A 21040-nucleotide genomic window follows, 5' to 3' on the forward strand; every position below is an offset into this window, starting at 1 on the left:
AAACGTCTCGAAGACCGCAAGACCTATCAAGCAGAAGCTACGACGGTTCGCTCGTGATAAAAAGGAGGCTATTAGGACAGAAATAACGCGGCTTCTAGCAGCCGGATTCATTAAAGAAGTGTATCATCCCGATTGGCTCGCCAATCCGGTTCTTGTAAAAAAAGAACAATGAATGGAGAATGTGCGTTGATTACACTGATCTCAATAAACACTGTCCTAAAGATCCTTTTGGTCTCCCTCGCATCGATGAGGTGGTCGACTCAACGTCCGGATGCGAACTCCTCTCCTTTCTAGATTGCTGCTCTAGTTACCACCAGATCTCACTAAAGGAAGACGATCAGATCAAAACATCTTTTATCACTCCTTTCGGCGCGTATTGCTACACGACCATGTCCTTCGGACTCAAAAATGCTGGAGCTACTTATCAACGGGCTATTCATTAATGCCTCCACGACGAGATTCGTGACGACCTCGTCGAGGCTTATGTAGACGACGTTGTTGTCAAAACAAGGGACGCGAGCACCCTAATCGACAACCTAGACCGAACCTTTAAGGCGCTAAATAAATACAAGTGGAAACTAAACCCCAAAAAATGTATCTTTGGGGTCCCCTCTGGACTACTACTCGACAACGTTGTCAGCCGCGATGGCATACGACCGAATCCTTCAAAAGTAAAGGTAGTGCTCGACGTGCGACCACCCAAGAATGTCAAGGATATTCAAAAGCTCACCGGTTGTATGGCTGCTCTCAGCCGTTTTATCTCTAGACTGGGAGAAAAAGGCCTCCCCTTCTTCAAACTTATAAAGGCATCGGAAAAATTCTCCTGGACCGAGGAAGCTGACGTTGCGTTTACCCAGCTCAAAACTTTCCTCACCTCACCACCCGTCCTCACGGCGCCTCAACCTAACGAGAACCTGCTCCTTTACATAACAGCAACCGATCGGGTCGTCTCCACGGCAATGGTGGTCGAGCGGGACGAGCCAGGTCATGTCTACAAAGTCTAGAGGCCTGTTTATTTCATAAGTGAAGTCTTAAATGAATCTAAGACCAGGTATCCTCAGGTACAAAAGTTAATCTACGCTATCCTGATAACCTCAAGAAAGCTGAAGCATTACTTCGACGGTCATTGGGTCTTGGTAACCACCAGTTTCCCTCTAGGGGACATTTTGCGCAACAAGGACGCTAATGGCAGAATTGTAAAATGGGCAATGGAATTGTGCCCATTCTCCCTAGATTTCCAGAGCCGCACTACCATCAAGTCCCAGGCCCTGGTCGATTTCATCGTAGAATGGACGGACCTCAACGAGCCCCCCCCCTCCGGACACTTCCGACCACTGGTCAATGTTCTTCGACGGGTCCCTAAACATCAATGGCGCCGGTGCTAGAATACTCTTCGTATCGCCTAACAAGGACAAACTTCGCTATGTCCTTAGAATCCTCTTTCGGCATCTAACAACGTCGCCGAGTACGAAGCATGCCTACATGGTATACGATTGGCCGTCAAACTGGGAGTCAAACGCCTTTACGTCCACGGTGACTCTGCCCTGGTCATCAACCAGTTAAACAAGGTGAAAGGATCAAGATGCCCAAGAGGGGGGTGAATTGGGCTTCTCTAAAAATTTAAGCAACCTATAAGCTCCAATTCAACCCCTTGTGCCTAGTGTGACTTAGAGAGCTATCGGATAAAAGTTTTGCAACCTAGTTCCAATCCTATTCTAGCATGGCAAATCTAAGAATGTAAAAGCACAAAGTAAATGCTAGAAAGTAAAGGAGTAGTGGAAGAAAGTGCTCGGCGATGTTTTGCCGAGGTATCGGAGAGTCGCCACTCTCCACTAGTCCTCGTTGGAGCACCCGCGCAAGGGTCTTGCTCCCCCTTGGTCCGCGCAAGGACCAAGTGCTCTCTACGGGCTGATTCTTCGACACTCCGTCGCGGTGAATCGCCCAAAACCGCTCACAAGCTTGACACGTGCCACCCACAAGAACTCCGGGTGATCTTCGTGCCTCCAATCACCACCGAACCGTCTAGGTGATGGCGATCACCAAGAGTAACAAGCAAAGAACTCTCACTTGACCCAAACAAGGCACTAGAGAGTGGTGGATGCACACTTGACTCTTGGAACTCACTAGAGGAGGATTCTCTCAAGAATTCACTCAAAAACTCAATCCTCTCTAGGCTTTTGCAACTCTCTTGCTCCACAACAAGTTTCTCTGAAGTTCAAATGGGCAAGAGAGGTCTCATGGACGAGGTGGAGGAGTATAAATACTATCCACGAAGTCCAAAGGTCGGCCAACCGTTTTCCACTGAAAACGGGGTCACCGGACGCACATTATGTTGCACCGGACGCTCTGCACCGAGCATCCGGTGTGACATAACGGCTACCTGCGTTTTTCTCTGACAGGTCACCGGACGCTAACTCCCAGCGTCCGGTGCACCGTCCGGTGCTTGGGGAAACTTTACATGCTCCCTGCGCATGGGACCGGACGCTACCCGGTGCGTCCGATGCTAGCGTCCGGTGCTCAGGGGAACTTTGCAAGCTCCCTGGGTAGGGGACCGGACGCTACCAGGTGCGTCCGGTGCCCCTTTGGGCACCCAAACTTCGTCGAATCGCGATCGCTCCAAAACGAAGTTTAATCCTCTCGATCTAAGGACTATCTCTGAGCTGCCGAGAGCTAGGTTTACCAAGTGTGCACCACACCTAAACCTAAAGCCTTGCCTAAGTCAAGCTACTAGATCAAAGCCCCTCTTAATAGTACGGTCAAAGGAAAACAAAGTCCTAAACTACTCCAAGTGCCCTTCTTCACCATATGGCACTTAGACCTAGTCTAGCCTTGACGATGTCCATCCATCCTTTGAAAACCGAAACGATTTCTACCATTATGTAGGCATGTACGTCCCTGTCCATCGAGAACCTATTTACCATGACCTTACGTATGACTTTGCCTCTGCAAAACACACGTTAGTCATAGTAATCAATAATGTCATTAATCACCGAAATCACTAGGGGCCTAGATGCTCTTTCAATCTCCCCCTTTTTGGTGATTGATGACAACCTCGTGTATAAAAAGAGTTGAGGTTTTTAAATAGAATTGGTTTCAATAAGCATTTTACAATAAGAACAAAGGGATTAGTCATGCTTATATCAACCAAAACCAATATCCTGCATCCAAATATGTGAGTGATATACAACAGGGTATAAACAAAAAGGCTCATAGTTACAACGGAGTAGAAACGCGGAAGCAAAGGTAATGTGAGCCAAAACACATGGCACTAAGATATCATAATAACCACAAGTCATGTCTCACAACCAAGGTATCTCACATAAGTGCAATGCATAAAAGTAAACATGATGCATGATGAAGTAGCACACATAGAAAGTATCTCACAAGAATAACTTCTCTAGCTCCCCCTAACTCCCTAACTCTCTCACAAAAGAATAAACTCCCTCTCTAGCTCCCCCTAACTCCCAAATTCTCTCATACGCACTCTCTCCCCCTTTGGCATCAAGCGCCAAAAACCTAAGAAGACGGCGGAGGAGGCGGAGCAGAAGAGTCCCTCGGCGCGGCCACGAAACGAGCTGCATCATCTGAAGTATCGGTCGTCGAGGCGGAGGAGGTGGAGTGACCCTCTGAAGCTGCAGGTGCTGGTGAAGCGGTCCGGGTCTGCTCTGGAGCTGTCACAGGCTGTGCTGGCTGCTCGAGTCTGGCTGACGAAGCTGGCACGGACTCGGTCGCTGTAGCTGTCGTCTCTGGTACGGTAGTAGACGGTGCAAGCTGCTCGGACGACGCTACTGACGACGACAGAAGCTCTGTAGTGGTAACTGGCGCCGTAAAGACTGCAGGAGCCTGCAAAGGAGGAGGCGTAGGGTCACCAGTCAGAGCACTGTAGGTGAAGCTGAGGTGCGGATCTGTCTGCGAGTCCCACACAAGCTGTGACGCTGAAGCTGACTGAGGGGTGAAACCTGAGCGGAGAGGGGTAAACTGCGGTACCTGCTCAAAGCCTGAAGAGATGGCACCCTGAGAGACCTGGTACTGTGGCGTCGAGAACGGCTGACTCTGAGCTGGTAGCTGGAGCGGCTGCTGTGACGGGCTCTGAGTCTGGGGCGCAGGAGTAGGGGGCCTGACGGACGACGTGCCTGGGAGCTGTATCTGCGGTAGCTGAATCCCGGAGGCGGCCATGAGAGCGGCCATCATCGCTGTCTGCTGGGCCTGGAAAGCAAGCTGCTGCTCCTGAAAGGTGAGAAGCTGACGCTGGAGCTCATCCTGCCTGGCCTGCATGGCTGCATTGATGGCAGCCTGATCCCTGTCTCGCCTCACCTGCTCCTCAGCTGCGCGGTGCTGGTCTGCCCTCATACCCTCTAGTATAGCAAGCAGGGCGGGGTGTGACGCACTCGAAGAACCGCCTGCCTCGTGGTCGTGTGCTCTGGGAGGGAGATCTGTCACTGGCGGCTGATAGTCGTCATCTAAGCTGTCTGAGGCGAAGTCAAACTCTCCCTCAGCCTCTGCATCGGCGAAAGCCCCAATGGCTATGTCATGCTCCTCCTCTGTCTCTGCAACAGCTGCTGTACTGCGGGTGCCCCTAGGAGAAGGCGGGGGCACCGGTCCACGTGGAGCACGAGGAGGAGGGGCACTGCGAAGGTCGTGGTGCGCTCTCAACATCTGCCGGGGGTCGTAGTGGGGGAAGACGGTGTCCGACTCTGTCAACTCCCTCTGCAAGTGAGCTGGTAGGGGCAGTGGCCTAGCACGAAGTATAAGCAGAGTGATCCAATGTGCATACGGCAACTGACACCGTCCCCTGAAGCTCTCTGAGATGGTGTCCTCTATCTCTGAGACAATCAGATCCCACAAATCAAACTCTGTCTGGGAGATGAGGTGAGCAACTAACCACTGCTGGATGCGAGTGAACCCGTCTCTGTAGCCTGTCCTGGGGAGAAGGGTCTTCCTCAACACGAAGTCAAGGATCCTGGCTGGGCGTGTCAAGTCTCCCACAGTCCTGCTAGAGCCCTCCCCAAAAGGTGCACGGAAGCATGGAGCCACGAAGTCAACCGGTGGTATCTCACCACCATGAGGACGACGAAGGGGATCCACGTTCCCGTAGCACAGCTGGTGAATCCTGGTGGGAGAGGCTCGCAGTCCAAGCACCTCTCTGGCCCTCTGAGCTGTCACTCTGTAGTCTGTCCCCGCCAGTGCGTAGTGGATATAGCTGTGATATGGAGAAACCCACACTGACGCGTAGAACTCTCTGACCCACTGCTCACAGTAAGTGCCGGGGAGTGCTAGTAACTCTGGAAGTCTGTGGAGGTAGGTGAAATACTGACGAATGTCTGCTCCTACCACGTTCCCCAGTATCTCCAGGTCGATCACTCTGTGCTCCCTGAACTGGGCCTGAGAGCGAACCAGTGCCTCGTAGATGTCCTCCTGGACGACTGTGTAGAACCTGGCACCGGCTCTAGGATCCCTGGCAGCTGGAAACCAGGTGGGAAACGGAACGAACCTCAGCTGCTGGATCTCTCTGGCTGACACAAGAGAGAGATCCCTGTGGATCCTGACTGGCCTCGGGCGTGAAGCTGGTGTGCCTCTCGCTGGTGTGGCACGAGCTGTGGAAGTGTACTGACCCGGCGTGCCGGTCCGAGGAACGGCCTGGGTACGAGCACGAGTCGACCTCCTGAGTGGCTGCTCCTGCTCCTGCTCCTGTGCTGGACCCTCTGCCTGGGTCTCTGTCTCAGTGTCTGGATCCTCCTGAGCTGGATCCCTGACCACAAGCTTAACCTCTGTCCTCCAATCGTCACGGTGCCTGGAGGGGATCCGTGGAATGCCTCTGCCTCAAGCACTGCACGCCTCTGACGCGGCATAAGATCATCTCCAATCCTCAAAGTACCTACTCGACCACCTCTCTCTGCGGCCTCTGCTGCTGCTGCCACTGCCTCTGCGACCTCTGCATCTCTGTCACTGGCCTTGCGCTTCTTGGTGGCCAGCTTCTTTCCCTTGCCTTTCTCTACCGCTGATAGGCGACGAGGAGGATCACCTCCACCATCGCCTCCTGGGGAACCTCCTGAGCCAGCTGTCGGACCACTGACGTTCTTGGTACGAGCCATTGCGAAACAAGTGTCCGACTAACAACCGACTAACAATGGAGATTAACGCGCTGCAGGGAAACGACAAGATAGGATATATATAAGAAAACATATCGACTAGAGATGAGACAATCCTATAGATCGTAAGAAGTGATAACGAATGGACGCGAACGGCTTACGATCCACGGACGAGACGCGTTCCGGAAGAAAGCTATCGATCGACAACCACCGGAGAACGCAAATCTGCTCCTCAAGATGCTGCAGCGAGATGACAATCGAGATCGGAATCAAAACCTAAATCAAATGCCTTTTACTCATAGGAACAAACATCTTGACGGCAAAGTCCAAGGATCTTACCCAAACCCTTGAATCTCTTCGTGATTTGGAGAACCACGCGAAGAGAAGAGAGAGGAGAAGATCGGGGGCAGATCTGGCGCGGAGAGAGCTTCAAAGGGCGCCGGGAATCGACGCACGCACGACGGCGGCGGCGCTAGGGCACGGGCGCGGCTCGGGCGATGTTGGCGGAAGAGAAAGAAAACGCCCGCTCAAAGCCCCTCGGTGCGGGCTTTATGAGCCCGCCGCGGGGTCACCGGACACTCTTAAAGTGGCACCGGACGCGTCCGGTGACCACCGGACTCATGCGCAGAGAGGATTGCAAATCGGCATTGCACCGGACGATGGGCACCGGACGCTGGCTTTAGCGTCCGGTGCTTCAGGTCACACCAGGTGAGCACCGGACGCACCGCACCGGACGCTACAGGGATACTGTTCCTGCGTCCGATGCGTGCAGCCTGGCACACTCACCACACCGGACGCTCAGAGGCAGCGTCCGGTGCATCGTCCGGTGCTCCTCTGAGCACTTTTTGGACTAAGCACCACGTCCGACTTTGACCCAACCAAGTTCCATCTTCAAAAGCACACAAATAAACACCAAATGGAACTGGTATGAGTGACTTCTCTCAAACCCTCAAATTTTCACAAATATTTAGCCATAGGCTTAGTAGTTTTTATGAAAATAGTTCGAGAAAATCACCAAGGAGCATCGTATGGCCATAAAGCTAGGGGTTTGAATCATAATGAGCTTTGAATGCTCCCCCTATCTATGGACGAACACAGCGGATGCTCAACGAATAACCGAAAAGAAACGATCAACTAACAAGCATGCACATGACATGAGTTGTAATGCAATACTTGAAAGAAAACTAATGCTTGTCAAGTTTGATCCAAGGTTAAGCTTTTTCACACACAAAAGGGGGTTATCTTAACCATGTTAGACAAGCCCTACATGCAAGTTATATTTTTAGTTTTAGTATGCATGATATGCAAAGCAAAAGTTATTTACAAGATTCAACACACAACTTTTATCTTTTAGTGAAGTTGGATAGGTCAAGCACATTAAGTTCATTTCTCAACATACAAAAATTAGCTTCATCTAGGGGTTTTGTGAAGATATCCGCCAATTGATTTTCCGTTCCCACATTCTCTAAGGATATGTCACTTTTAGCAACGTGATCCCTAAGGAAATGGTGGCGGATGTCAATATGTTTTGTGCGGGTGTGTTGAACCGGGTTGTTTGCAAGTTTTACGGCACTTTCGTTGTCACACAACAAAGGTACTTTGTCTAGTACTACTCCATAGTCTAGCAAAGTTTGTTTCATGTAGAGTATTTGTGCACAACAAGCACCGGCGGCTATGTATTCCGCCTCGGCCGTTGACAAGGCAACACTATTTTGTTTCTTTGACATCCAAGAGACAAGAGATCGACCTAGGAAGTGGCACCCTCCGGATGTGCTTTTTCTATCAATCCGGCACCCGGCATAATCCGAATCGGAATAGCCTACAAGTTGGAATCTTGCACCTTTGGGATACCACAAGCCTAGGCAAGGTGTGTATTTTAGATACCTAAGAATTCTCTTGACCGCAATCAAGTGAGATTCCATAGGCATTGCTTGATATCTTGCACACATACACACACTAAACATTATATCGGGCCTAGATGCGGTGAGGTAGACTTCCTATCATGGAGCGATAGAGAGTCCTGTCAATAGGGTTACCTCCCTCATCCAAGTCGAGATGCCCATTTGATGCCATGGGAGTCTTGATTGGCTTGCAGTCCATCATCTTGAACCTCTTGAGACGATCTTGTGTGTACTTCTCTTGAGAGATGAAGACCCCTTCCTTCATTTGCTTGACTTGAAATCCTAGGAAGAAGGATAGCTCACCAATCATGGACATCTCAAACTCCTTGGACATCAAATCACCAAATTCCTTGCAAAAATCTTCATTAGTAGAGCCAAAAATAATATCATCAACATAAACTTGGCAAATGAAGATTTCCCCATTTATTTTCTTGGTGAAGAGTGTTGTGTCAACTTTCCCAATCTTGAAGCCCTTCTCAATGAGGAAGTCCCTAAGCCTCTCATACCAAGCTCTAGGAGCTTGCTTGAGACCGTAGAGTGCCTTGGACAACCGGTACACATGCTTGGGGTACCTAGGGTCTTCAAAAACGGGGGGTTGCTCAACATAGACAAGCTCATTAATATAACCATTTAAAAAGGCACTTTTCACATCCATTTGAAATAACTTGATATCATGACTAGATGCATATGCAAGTAGGATACGGATTGCTTCAAGTCTTGCCACCGGTGCAAAGGTTTCACCGAAGTCAAGACCTTCCACTTGTGAAAAGCCTTTTGCCACAAGTCTTGCCTTGTTGCGCACCACTTTGCCTTGATCATCCTTCTTGTTCCAAAAGACCCACTTTGTTCCAATCACTCTTGCATCTCGGGGTCGCTCTTCAAGTGTCCATACTTGGTTGCGAGTGAAGTTGTTCAACTCCTCTTGCATGGCCATGATCCAATCCGCATCACGAAGAGCTTCCTCTATAGTCTTTGGTTCATCTTCAAGAGACACAAAAGCGTGATGTTTAATAAATAAAGCATGTCTAGAACGAGTAGTTACACCACGTGACGGACTCCCGATGATGAGATCTTGAGAGTGATCTTGGAGGAGATGTGATGTTCTTCTTGGTGCCACTTGAGGGGTTGGTTGGGGAGCATCAACATCTTGTGCTTGTGCCACCGCTTGCTCATGAGTGACTTGGGTGTCTTCATGAGCATCTCTCACATCCTTGTCTTCATCTTGTGATACATGTGAGGTGGATGGTGGCTCAATGACTTGCACATCATCATCATCTTCTTTAGGCTTGATGTCTCCCACCGGCATGTTCTTCATGGCATCCCTCAATGGTTCACCACCTACATCATCAAGATTATCACTTGCTCCTTGGGAGCCATTAGTTTCATCAAATTCAACATCAAATGTTTCTTCAACCATGTTTGTGGCATGGTTAAAGACCCTATATGCTTTGGACTTTGATGAATAGCCAACCAAGTAACCAATGTCACATCTTCTTTGGAACTTTCCCAAGTGTTGGCGCTTCTTGTAGATGTAGCACTTGCATCCAAACACTCTAAAGAATGAGACATCGGGCTTCTTCCCATTGAGCAACTCATATGGTGTCTTCTCTAGGAACTTGTGAGGAAAGAGCCGGTTTGAAGCATAGCATGCCGTGTTGATTGCCTCGGCCCACATCTTCTCCGAAGTGTTATACTCATCTAGCATTGTTCTTGCCAAGGTGATCAATGTCCGGTTCTTTCTTTCTACAACCCCATTTTGTTGTGGTGTGTATGTTGAGGAGAACTCATGCTTGATTCCCACTTCATCACAATACTCTTCAATGTTGGTGTTGTCAAATTCTTTTCCATTGTCACTTCTAATTTTCTTGATCTTCACATCAAATTGATTTTGGGCATTCTTTGCAAACTTCTTGAATATTGATGCAACTTCGGCCTTGTCTTGCAAGAAGAATGTCCAAGTGTACCGGGAGAAATCATCAACTATGACCAAGCAATATTTATTGCCTCCAAGACTAGCATATGTGGTTGGTCCAAACAAATCCATGTGAAGTAGCTCAAGCACTCTTGAAGTAGAGAGATAGGCTTTGGTTGGATGAGTGTTTGCAACTTGTTTGCCCGCTTGACATGCACTACAAAGTTTGTCCTTTTCAAATGTCGCATCCTTCAAGCCTCTAATCAATTCTTTCTTCATCAACTTCTTGAGTGTGCCCATTCCAACATGTGCTAACCTTCTATGCCACAACCACCCAAGTGAAGTCTTGGTGAATAAGCAAGTCTTGACATCAACTTCATTGGATGAGAAGTCAACCACATATAAGTTGTTGTGCCGGAAGCCTTTGAATATCACTTCATTGTCATCTTCCTTGGTCACAATTACTTCCTTCTTCTTGAATAGGCATTCAAATCCAAGATCACAAAGTTGTCCAACCGAGAGCAAGTTGAAACTCAAAGATTGCACATAGAGCACATTGGTGATGGAGTTGTCATTTGATATAGCAACCTTTCCTAATCCTTTGACCTTGCCTTTTGAATTATCACCAAATGTGATCTTCTCTTGGTTGTCAACATCTTCATCAAGAGAGGTGAACATCTGGGGATCTCCGGTCATATGTTGAGTGCAACCACTATCAATTACCCAATGTGATCCACCGGTCTTGTAGTTCACCTACACACAAGAGATCAAGCTTGAGATTTAGGGACCCACATTTGCTTAGGGCCCTTGAGCTTCTCTACTAGTTGCTTTGGCACCCAAATCTTCTTTGGCCTTTGCTTGTTGGGCGGCCCCATGAAGCTAACCTTGACCTTGCCACTCTTGTCTTTCCTTACAATGTAGTGAGCATTGAAGGCAAATGGTCTTGCATGCTTGGGCAAGGGTGGTGGTAGTGGTGCCTTACACTCATGAGCAAAGTGTCCTTCTTGACCACACTCAAAGCATCTCTTGGGCTTTGGCTTGCTTGGTTGATCATGAGTGGCTAGTGACTTGATGAGCTTTGTTTGATGAGCCTTGTAGCCAATTCCACTTTTGTCCATCTTCATGACGGTGTTCATAAAAAGCTCACTTTGAAGGTCCTTCCCCTTTGTGAACTTTGCTAACCCCATGGTTAGGTGTTCCTTCTCTTTCTTGAGCTTGTTGTTCTCTTGAGTTAGCTTCTTGATGATTGGGTCATTGTTGCTAGCTAACTCATCCAAGATGAATGTCTCATCTTCTTCTTGCTTGTCATACATCAAACCAAGCTTGAGATATTGATTTTCTTCCTTGAGCAACTTGTTCTCATATGCAAGCTTCTTGTCTTGATCAAGTGACTCAATCACATTGGTCTTGTGCTTGGCTTGTTCTTGCAACTCTTTCTTGAGCATGACATTTTCATCCTTGAGCTTGATAGTGTCCTCATAATTCTCGGCCACTACCACTTTCTTGCCCTTGCAATCAACACATTTGCTTGTGCTCTCCACAAGTAAGTCATCACAAGATGTGGCTACATCAAGCTTAGCAACATTGTTAGTAGCAACATGTGTTTCATCAATTGCAAGTTCATAAGCAATCTCAAGGTTGTCATAGTTTGCTTTTAGAGTTGTTAGTTCTTCTTTCATTGCTCTATATCTAGTGATAAGCTCATCATGAACACTCTCAAGTTTATCATGTTTTTCTTTGAGCTCTTTTAGAGAGAGTTTGAGCTCCTTGAGCTTAGTGGTCATGATCTCATTTTGGTCTCTAAGCTCATCACTAGACTTAAGCTTTGCTAGAAGTGTGTCATTTTCAAGTTCAAGATTTTCATTTTCACTTCTAGTCTTTCTTATGACTTTTGTGTATTTGTTTAGCAATTTTACAAGTTCATCATAAGAGGGTGATTCATATTCACTATCACTTTCACTACTCTCATCCTCACTTTGTACCTTCCGGTCACCTTTGGCCATAAGGCATAGGTGTGTAGAGGATGTAGATGGTGGTGAAGATGATGGTGATGGAGCATCGATGGCGATAGCGGCAACCTTCTCATCATCACTTTCATTGCCGGAGGAGTCACCACTTGAGCTTTCAATGTCGGTGAGCCAATCACCAACAATATAAGCCTTGCCATTCTTCTTCTTGTAGTGCTCCTTCTTCTTGCCACCTTTCTTCTTGTATTGCTTCTTGTCATTTTTCTCGTCATCGCTTGAGTCATCTTGCTCTTTGTTCTTCTTCTTGTACTTGTCCTTCTTGGGCTTTGGACATTGATGAGCAAGACGACCAAGCTCACCACAATTGTAGCAATCCATCTCGGAGATGGGATTCCTCTTGCTACTTGTGAAGAACTTCTTCTTCTTGGAGTCAAATTTGACTCCATTCTTGTTGAGCTTCTTCAACATCTTGGTGGTTCTTCTCACCAAGAGGGCAATAGATGCATCATCATCACTTGAAGTTGATGACTCAACTTCAATCTTCTTGGCTTTGCCCTTGTGAGAAGCTTTGAGAGCCAAGTCCTTCTTTTCTTTCTTGGCCGACGAGGAGCCATCTTGAGGGTTCATGTGCATGTACATCTCATGAGCATTGATCTTCCCCAATATGGTGGTTGGTGTAGCGGTGGAAAGATCGCCTTGATGGAGCACGGTTACTATGTGCCCATATTTCTCAATGGGAAGCACACATAGTATCTTCCTTGCTACATCCGCCGTACTCATTTGTGTAAGCCCAAGTCCATTTAGCTCCTCTACAATGACATTGAAGCGAGAATACATTTCATTAGCATTTTCTTTAGGAAGCATTTCAAATGTATTAAGCTTGTTCATCACTAGGTGATAGCGTTCCTCGCGTTCACTCTTAGTTCCCTCATGGAGCGCACAAAGTTCCTTCCAAAGTTCATTGGCGGTTTTGTGGCTCCGAACACGGTTGAACACCTCTTTGCAAAGACCTCTAAAGATGTGGTTTTTGGCCTTTGCATTCCACTTCTCGTTTTCTTGCTCTTGTGGAGTAAGAGCGGTGGCTCTTTCCGGAGGGACAAACCCTTCGGTCGTGGCTTTTAGGCACTTTACATCGCATGCCTCAAGGTATGACTCCATCCGTATTTTCCAATACGGGAAGTCATTCCCATCGAACATGGGTGGCGGTCCATCCCCGTTAGACATCTTTCTCTAGGCGGTGAAGCCTAAATAATGAGCACTAGGCTCTGATACCAATTGAAAGGATCAAGATGCCCAAGAGGGGGGTGAATTGGGCTTCTCTAAAAATTTAAGCAACCTATAAGCTCCAATTGAACCCCTTGTGCCTAGTGTGACTTAGAGAGCTACCGGATAAAAGTTTTGCAACCTAGTTCCAATCCTATTCTAGCATGGCAAATCTAAGAATGTAAAAGCACAAAGTAAATGCTAGAAAGTAAAGGAGTAGTGGAAGAAAGTGCTCGGCGATGTTTTGCCGAGGTATCGGAGAGTCGCCACTCTCCACTAGTCCTCGTTGGAGCACCCGCGCAAGGGTCTTGCTCCCCCTTGGTCCGCGCAAGGACCAAGTGCTCTCTACGGGCTGATTCTTTGACACTCCGTCGCGGTGAATCACCCAAAACCGCTCACAAGCTTGACACGTGCCACCCATAAGAACTCCGGGTGATCTTCGTGCCTCCAATCACCACCGAACCGTCTAGGTGATGGCGATCACCAAGAGTAACAAGCAAAGAACTCTCACTTGACCCAAACAAGGCACTAGAGAGTGGTGGATGCTCACTTGACTCTTGGAACTCACTAGAGGAGGATTCTCTCAAGAATTCACTCAAAAACTCAATCCTCTCTAGGCTTTTGCAACTCTCTTGCTCCACAACAAGTTTCTCTGAAGTTCAAATGGGCAAGAGAGGTCTCATGTACGAGGTGGAGGAGTATAAATACTATCCACGAAGTCCAAAGGTTGGCCAACCGTTTTCCACTGAAAACGGGGTCACCGGACGCACATTATGTTGCACCGGACGCTCTGCACCGAGCGTCCGGTGTGACATAACGGCTACCTGCGTTTTTCTCTGACAGGTCACCGGACGCTAACTCCCAGCGTCCGGTGCACCGTCCGGTGCTTGGGGAAACTTTACATGCTCCCTGCGCATGGGACCGGACGCTACCCGGTGCGTCCGGTGCTTAGGGGAACTTTGCAAGCTCCCTGGGTAAGGGACCGGACGCTACCAGGTGCGTCCGGTGCCCCTTTGGGCACCCAAACTTCGTCGAAACGCGATCGCTCCAAAACGAAGTTTGATCCTCTCGATCTAAGGACTATCTCTAAGCTGCCTAGAGCTAGGTTTACCAAGTGTGCACCACACCTAAACCTAAAGCCTTGCCTAAGTCAAGCTACTAGATCAAAGCCCCTCTTAATAGTACGGTCAAAGGAAAAAAAGTCCTAAACTACTCCAAGTGCCCTTCTTCACCATATGGCACTTAGACCTAGTCTAGCCTTGACGATGTCCATCCATCCTTTGAAAACCGAAACGATTTCTACCATTAAGTAGGCATGTACGTCCCTGTCCATCGAGAACCTATTTACCATGACCTTACCTATGACTTTGCCTCTGCAAAACACACGTTAGTCATAGTAATCAATAATGTCATTAATCAACGAAATCACTAGGGGCCTAGATGCTCTTTCACAAGGAATGGGACATAACCCACGAAAAGATGGACCTCTATTGCAAAGAAATTCGGAAATGGGAATCCAATTTCTACGGCATAGAATACATCCACGTGGTTCGGGATAGGAACCAGGCAGCAGATGTGTTGTCAAAGATAGGGTCATCTCGGGCCCAGATTCCGCAAGGCGTTTTTGTTCAAGACATCCACGCGCCAAGTGTTGGTACAGACCTGGTCGAAAAGCAATCCAATGAGGCAATGCTCATAGACGATACCAATCCGACAACCAGCAGCCATGATTGGCGTGCTCCCTTCATCAAGTATATATCGGATGGATCGTGTTTTCAAGATAAAACGGAGAACGAGCGCTCCTCCGGCGGTCTAAGAATTACATACTGGTTGATGGTAAACTTATGCGAAAGAATGCAAGCTCAGAAGTGTTGCTGAAATGCATATCCCAAGATGATGGCGTCAAGCTCTTAGATGACATACACGTCGGGTCCTGCGGCAACCACGCTGCCTCCAGAACACTAGTCGGGAAGGCCTTCCGAGCAGGCTTTTCCTGGCCAACCGCGGTTGCCGACGCCGAGAAACTGGTCCGACACTGCGAATGATGCCTGTTCTTTGCCAAGAGGACCCATGTGCCTGCTCACGAGATTCAAACTATTCCGTCGTCCTGGTGTTTCGCCTGTTGGGGCCTTGACATGATCGGGCCATTTAAGCCGGCCCCCGGCAACTTCAAGTTCATCCTCGTACTAATTTACAAATTCTCGAAGTGGATCGAGTACATGCCACTGGTGAAAGCAACCTCCGAGAAGGCTGTGGAGTTCCTCAATCAAATCATACACAAATTCGGGATCCCCAATAGCATAATCACTGACCAGGGCACTCAGTTCACTGGCACTACATTTTGGGACTTCTGCGTTGACAGGGGCATAGTCATAAAGTACGTGTCGGTAGCTCACCCACGGGCCAACGGTCAAGTAGAGCGAGCGAATGGAATGATTATCGATGCTCTAAAGAAAAGGCTGTACACCGAGAACGACAGAGCACCACGATGATGGATGAAAAAGTTACCGGCTGTGGTCTGGGGTCTCCGAACACAGGCTAGTCGCAACACGAGTGTATCACCCTATTCATGGTTTACGGCACCGAAGCAGTGCTTCCGTCCGACGTGACCTTTGGATCTCCAAGAGTCGAAAATTTTGACCAGTCTTCGGCCGACCTCGCCAGAGAGCTCGAAATCAACTACACAGAAGAAAAGGGCCTAATCTCATGCCTTCGAACAGCAAAATATCTTGAAGCCATTAGGCGGTACCACAACAGGAACGTCAAAGACTGTTCGTTCGTGTTCGGTGATCTGGTACTCAAGTGGAAAACAAGCCAAGAAGGAACGCACAAGTTATCCACACCTTGGGAAGGACCCTTTGTGGTCGCCGAAGTCACACGACCTACATCGTACAAACTGGCGTACCCAGACGGAACACGCCTGCCTAACTCATGGCACATAGACAAACTGCGCCGTTTCTATCCATAAGTTCCAGTACATTTAGTTTGTAAATCTCTTATGATCAGTAGTAATAAAATTTTTTCTTTCTTGCTATATACTTCTTTTATATGCAGAACTTCCGACAAGTGCCACAATCTTGTTTTAGGACGAAGGTCCTTAAGTGTTATTAACCCGATTCAGTGATACATCACTCAGACAACATTGCAGCGCTCAAAACCATGGTTATGATAAATCAACCTTTATTACAAACTTTATATACAAAGTTTACAATAAACACCCCTCTGGGTGGTCCCTAGTCTACTCCTACAGACTACTCTACAGGCCTACTGCTCGGGCTGATCACCCGCACGACCCTGGTGTCCAGTCGAAGGGGTCGGGGCCACCGGCGTCTGGCTGGTCGAGACCGCAGGCGTCGACCGCCCATCTCCTGCAATGGACACCCCGACAACTCCCTGGCCGACCTATCTGACCCGGGCTGGTCAGGGGGAGTTGTTGTCCCGCAGAGGTTGATGTCGCCGATCACTGTCGATGACAGATCGAGCAGACCAACACGAAGGTCGTCTGCCTCCTGCGGACCAACCTCCTTGGGATACCCCCGCTCCAGTCGGGACAAGTCAACCAGGGGGTAGTGGGCGCGCACCATGCTGAGGACGTGCGCACCGGCAAATTCCCCGGCGTCCTTGACAAACTGCTGAAGCCAGTCCCACGCTCATTGCGCCTTCTCGACCGGGGTCAGCCTCGGTGCGTAGGGCTGGTCTTCTGGGAGTTCAGGGCTGATCAAGTCGAGAACCGGGGCCACTCCTTTCCAGATCTTGATGCAGTTGGCCTTCTAGGAGTCCCGGTCCTTGATCAGCTCGTCGAGGTGCTGCTTAGTATTGACTTTGAGCACTATGAACCAAGCAGGAAGTCAGTGCACACACAAGAAAAGAAACGTTGAGTAATCAAAAAATAGGGTAACACGGTTCTCACCAGACAACTCCCGACTCTTGTTCCTTAGCTCCTCGTTAGCCCGGCGCCCGGCCTCCAGCGCGCCGGCACGCTCCTGGTCGAGCTTCTCCTTTTCTTGTCGGAGGCGTGCAACCTCCTCCTCCAAGTCTGCAGGAGCAATTTCTGGTCAACAAAAATGACTACGCGGTAATATACAACTGCTCGGAATGCATGACTGACCTTTCCTTTCCCGATCTCTGTCGGCTAGTCGCGGATTGAGATCGAGCAGGCGCTCTTCCTGAGCACCCATCTCGGCCGCCTTCTCCTCGGCCTCCGACCGAAGACGGTCTACTTCCGCGGACAGGGCCTTATTCTCGGCCACGATCCCTTCAATCTGGTCGAAGCACCTTTTCCGGTACTTCGCTGTTTTCATTGTGCCCTATAGGAATCACACATATTGACGTAAGCGACAACGCGTATACATTTCAAGCAGAATGCAAGACCACTTACCTTAACCTCATCAACGAGCCGCTTAGCTGCGCGCTCCACCCTCACGGCCTCATCCGTCTCCACGAGCTCCTCATGACCAATGAAATGGTCCCCACGTTAGCGCCACAGGTAAACGTGCTGGCGACCGTCATGGAGCGACCTTGGATTTCTTCAACTTCGTCGTCGGAGGCCGCTTAGTCTCCTCGCCCTCTACGCTTCCCTCAGCTGTGGTCATAGGTATCACTAGACCTTTATCCTGGCCAGGGGAGCCCTTTGGCGAAGAGGTTTCCACTCGGGGTTGAGTTGCGGCCCTCCTTTCTTCAGCGGGCGGGGGAGTCGGGGCTCTATCTCCCTCCTCCGCGACACTGCTCGGGGGAGGCGTCCTCATAGCCTCATCATCCCTTGTAGGGGTGCTCATTCCGGTCCTCGCCTGAGCTGGGACCTCCTCGACAGTCTCTGCCACGCTCACTACCGAGGGCTGCTCCTCGGTCTGCTCCTGGGTGGTCTGCTGAGCGGCATCTTCGACGACAACAGTCGGCTCGGCCGTCTTCAGGCTAGCGACGTTGTCTGGATCAACGTCAGACGCCGTACTAACAAAAATACAACATTTTACCAATGTCAAAAGTAGCAGCAACAAAACAAAAAACAAATATGAGGAAGTGCAAAAGTGAGATTGAAAAACTTACAGATCGGAGCGCCTGTGTGTCGCTGTGAAGAACCTCCTCCTGGTCCTACCAGTCGCCGTCGCCACCCCTGTCTCTCCAAGACGCGTCGGCTCGGCGTGTGGAGCAGGAGGATCACTGGTCACCTGACCAGTAGTGGTCGGCACGACGTCTGGACGACTGCGCGGTCTTCGGACTAAAGAGGGTGCAGCCTCCTCCTCGTCCTCGTCGTCGTCAGTGATCCTAACGAGCTGATGATGTTTCGGAGCTTGGCTGGTCTTCGCCGGCAGCGCCTCCGTAGGAGATGGGTCCACCGCCAATGGCCTTTTCCCCGCCACCCTATCCTCGGTGGTCGGGGCGGGGCGGTTCTGTTCCTCTTCACTGCTGGTGTATTGAGGACACCGAGCAGCATCGTCCTCCGGCGGGTCCATCCCAGCAGGATTTTCCATACCAGGTGCCAGTGACACGTACACTGCGCACCGGTCAATGTCTCTAATCTGCAATAGAACCAACGACAAGTCATCAACTAGGAGGCAACAGTATTCATATAGCAATACTAGTCAATAACAATATTTATTTACCTTAGGAGCTGGTCATCCCAACTTGAAGGCCTGCATCGGATCACTGCTTCGAACGATGTTGTCATCTGATAAGTTGAACAGCTCGTTCATCAGCTGCTGGACCTCCGCCTTCTCCAAACCATCAGGGCTCATTCTGGTCGGGTTCTGGCTCCCCGCGTACTCATACGCCGAGTGTACCCTCCTCTAGCAGGGCATCACCCAACGCACAATGAAGTTCCCGACCACTCCTGGCCCATCCAAGCGGGACCAGTCGATCAGGCTCATCAGGTCTGCAACCTGCCCAGCGAATTCCGGGCGGTCCGTCCAGCTGACCCTCTTCTCGGGGATGTAACCCACGTCGCAGAACGTGGCGCTGCCCGGCTCTTCCCTGATGTAGAACCACTTCTTGTACCATTCGGTGAGAGAAGTGTTCCATGGGCAGCTGAGGTACCGGTTCTTCATCCCATCGCGTAGATTAAGGTATACTCCACCTGCAATATTGGAGCCTCCAACTGCCCCTTTCTTCCTCAAATAGAAAAGATAACGAAAGAGGTCGAAGTGCGGCTCTATTCAAACATAGGCCTCGCACAAGTGAATAAAGGTGGAGATGAGAAGAATAGAGTTCGGGTGCAGGTTGCAGATCCCGATCTCATAGTAAAGAAGAAGGCCCTGGAGGAAAGGATGGATAGGAATCCCAAAGCCCCTCTTGAAGAAATCTTCAAAAACGACAATCTCACCGGCGCGGGGGTCGAGGTAGCTTTCCCCTTCCGGTGCCCTCCAACCGCCGAGCTCTTGGTTATGAAGCAGACCCATTCCGACGAGGTCGTTGAGGGACCTCGTGCTGCTCCGGAACTTCTTCCACTCCTTCGCCCTCAGCTCGGCCCTTTTCTTCGAGTCACTCTTCGCCATTGACGCCGAAGAAAAGACTTTGAGCTGGAAGTTAAAGATGGAAGTTGCAGGAGGCAGGAATGGCAAGAGCAGAAGGTTTGTAAGCAAAGGCAGGGTAAAGAATATGGGCGCTGCATTGAGCCTTTTATAACAACAGCTCCACCTCTTCCACTTCCCGCATTCTAGGGAAGTGGGCGGCCCCTGCGGCGGATGTGGCGTTTCGGTTTTCAATAATTACCGGCAGTTAATATGGTGGCTTTTTTATATAATTGGTGGTTTCCTTTTCTTGAACCACACAAAGAGCGGCTACACAGTTATCAGGCGCACCTTTTTACGCAACCGTCTAACAATACGCTAGGATGCCTTGTCGCATCATGCGTTAATGTGGCAAGATGCTTTTTCCAAAGGACAAGTGGGCCTGGTAGAGGACTGTGTATGACATACCTGGGGACTGTACCGACCACCGAGCACTATACGCTCGGGGACTGGACGACCAGCCCACCAATTTGAGAGTTTGGGGACTGTCCCGACCACCGAGCACTATACGCTCGGGGACTGGTCGACTAGCCCACCAATTTGAGAGTTTGGGGACTGTACTGACCACCGAACACTATACGCTCGGAGGCTGGTCGACCAGCCCACCAATTTGAGAGCTCGGGGACTGGTCGACCAGTCTGTTCCATTACAGACGAGCATGATATGCTCGGGGACTGGTCGATTAGTCTATTCAGTTGCAGACGAGCATGATATGCTCGGGGACTGGTAAATTCAATTTTTTAGACTTTGCTACAAGGCTCATAATTCGCTTTCCAGCAAGCTCGAGGACTACATCGGTACGATGCATCTAGCGATGCATCTCAGTTTTGGAATTTCTATGAAGACCTTTTTGATCCTGGCACCACGTGCATACGACACCTACTACCAGGCTCGGGGATTAAGTGGGCACACTTCACCTTGCGGTGAACATGCTTGCTTTTTGAAAGTCTGTCCTTTTCGGAAAAAGAAAAAGTGGGCACACTTCACTAGGAAGAAAATCTTTTTTGATTAAGAGCACCATGCATTTTTCGAACAGCCTGCTTCTTCGATGTCAATGTTGATCAACTATCTTTTGAGTTGGTTAAAATACCGTTGCAACTGTTTGGGCGACTTTCATGCTGATTGAAGATGTCAAGCCTTGCTGGTCGAAGAAGCTCAAGACGGCGTGTTACATCACAATACATAGTGCTCGGAGACTAGCTGTGGGGGTATAAACCCCTATACCCTTACGGCTAGACTTGGGTCAGGAGAGTTGGCCCATCACGAAGACAGTTCGAGGCTTGATCCAACTGTTCGGAGTTTCATGCAAGGAAACGAGACGCGGAGGTCAAGCAGGATTCTAGTCGGTTAGAATAGGAATTGGTATCGCACTATCTATGGCAATTGTAACCGACTAGGAATAGTT

The 21040-nt window shown here is 49.4% G+C and overlaps 1 protein-coding gene across 1 annotated transcript; it reads right to left on the minus strand.

Annotated features, from left to right (window-relative positions):
• Positions 1–17637: 17637 nt before the first annotated feature.
• Positions 17638–18648, minus strand: LOC110431498 (fibrous sheath CABYR-binding protein-like; the record flags this gene model as incomplete). The annotated part of the gene is made up of 2 exons (XM_021450603.1): positions 17638–18079; positions 18176–18648. Coding segments are annotated over 2 exons (915 nt in total), but the record flags the coding sequence as incomplete, so codon positions are not given.
• Between the last annotated feature and the right edge of the window lie 2392 nt (positions 18649–21040).

This window comes from Sorghum bicolor, unplaced genomic scaffold, assembly GCF_000003195.3.
Source record: "Sorghum bicolor cultivar BTx623 unplaced genomic scaffold, Sorghum_bicolor_NCBIv3 super_27, whole genome shotgun sequence".
In the NCBI taxonomy this organism is placed as follows: Eukaryota; Viridiplantae; Streptophyta; class Magnoliopsida; order Poales; family Poaceae; genus Sorghum; species Sorghum bicolor.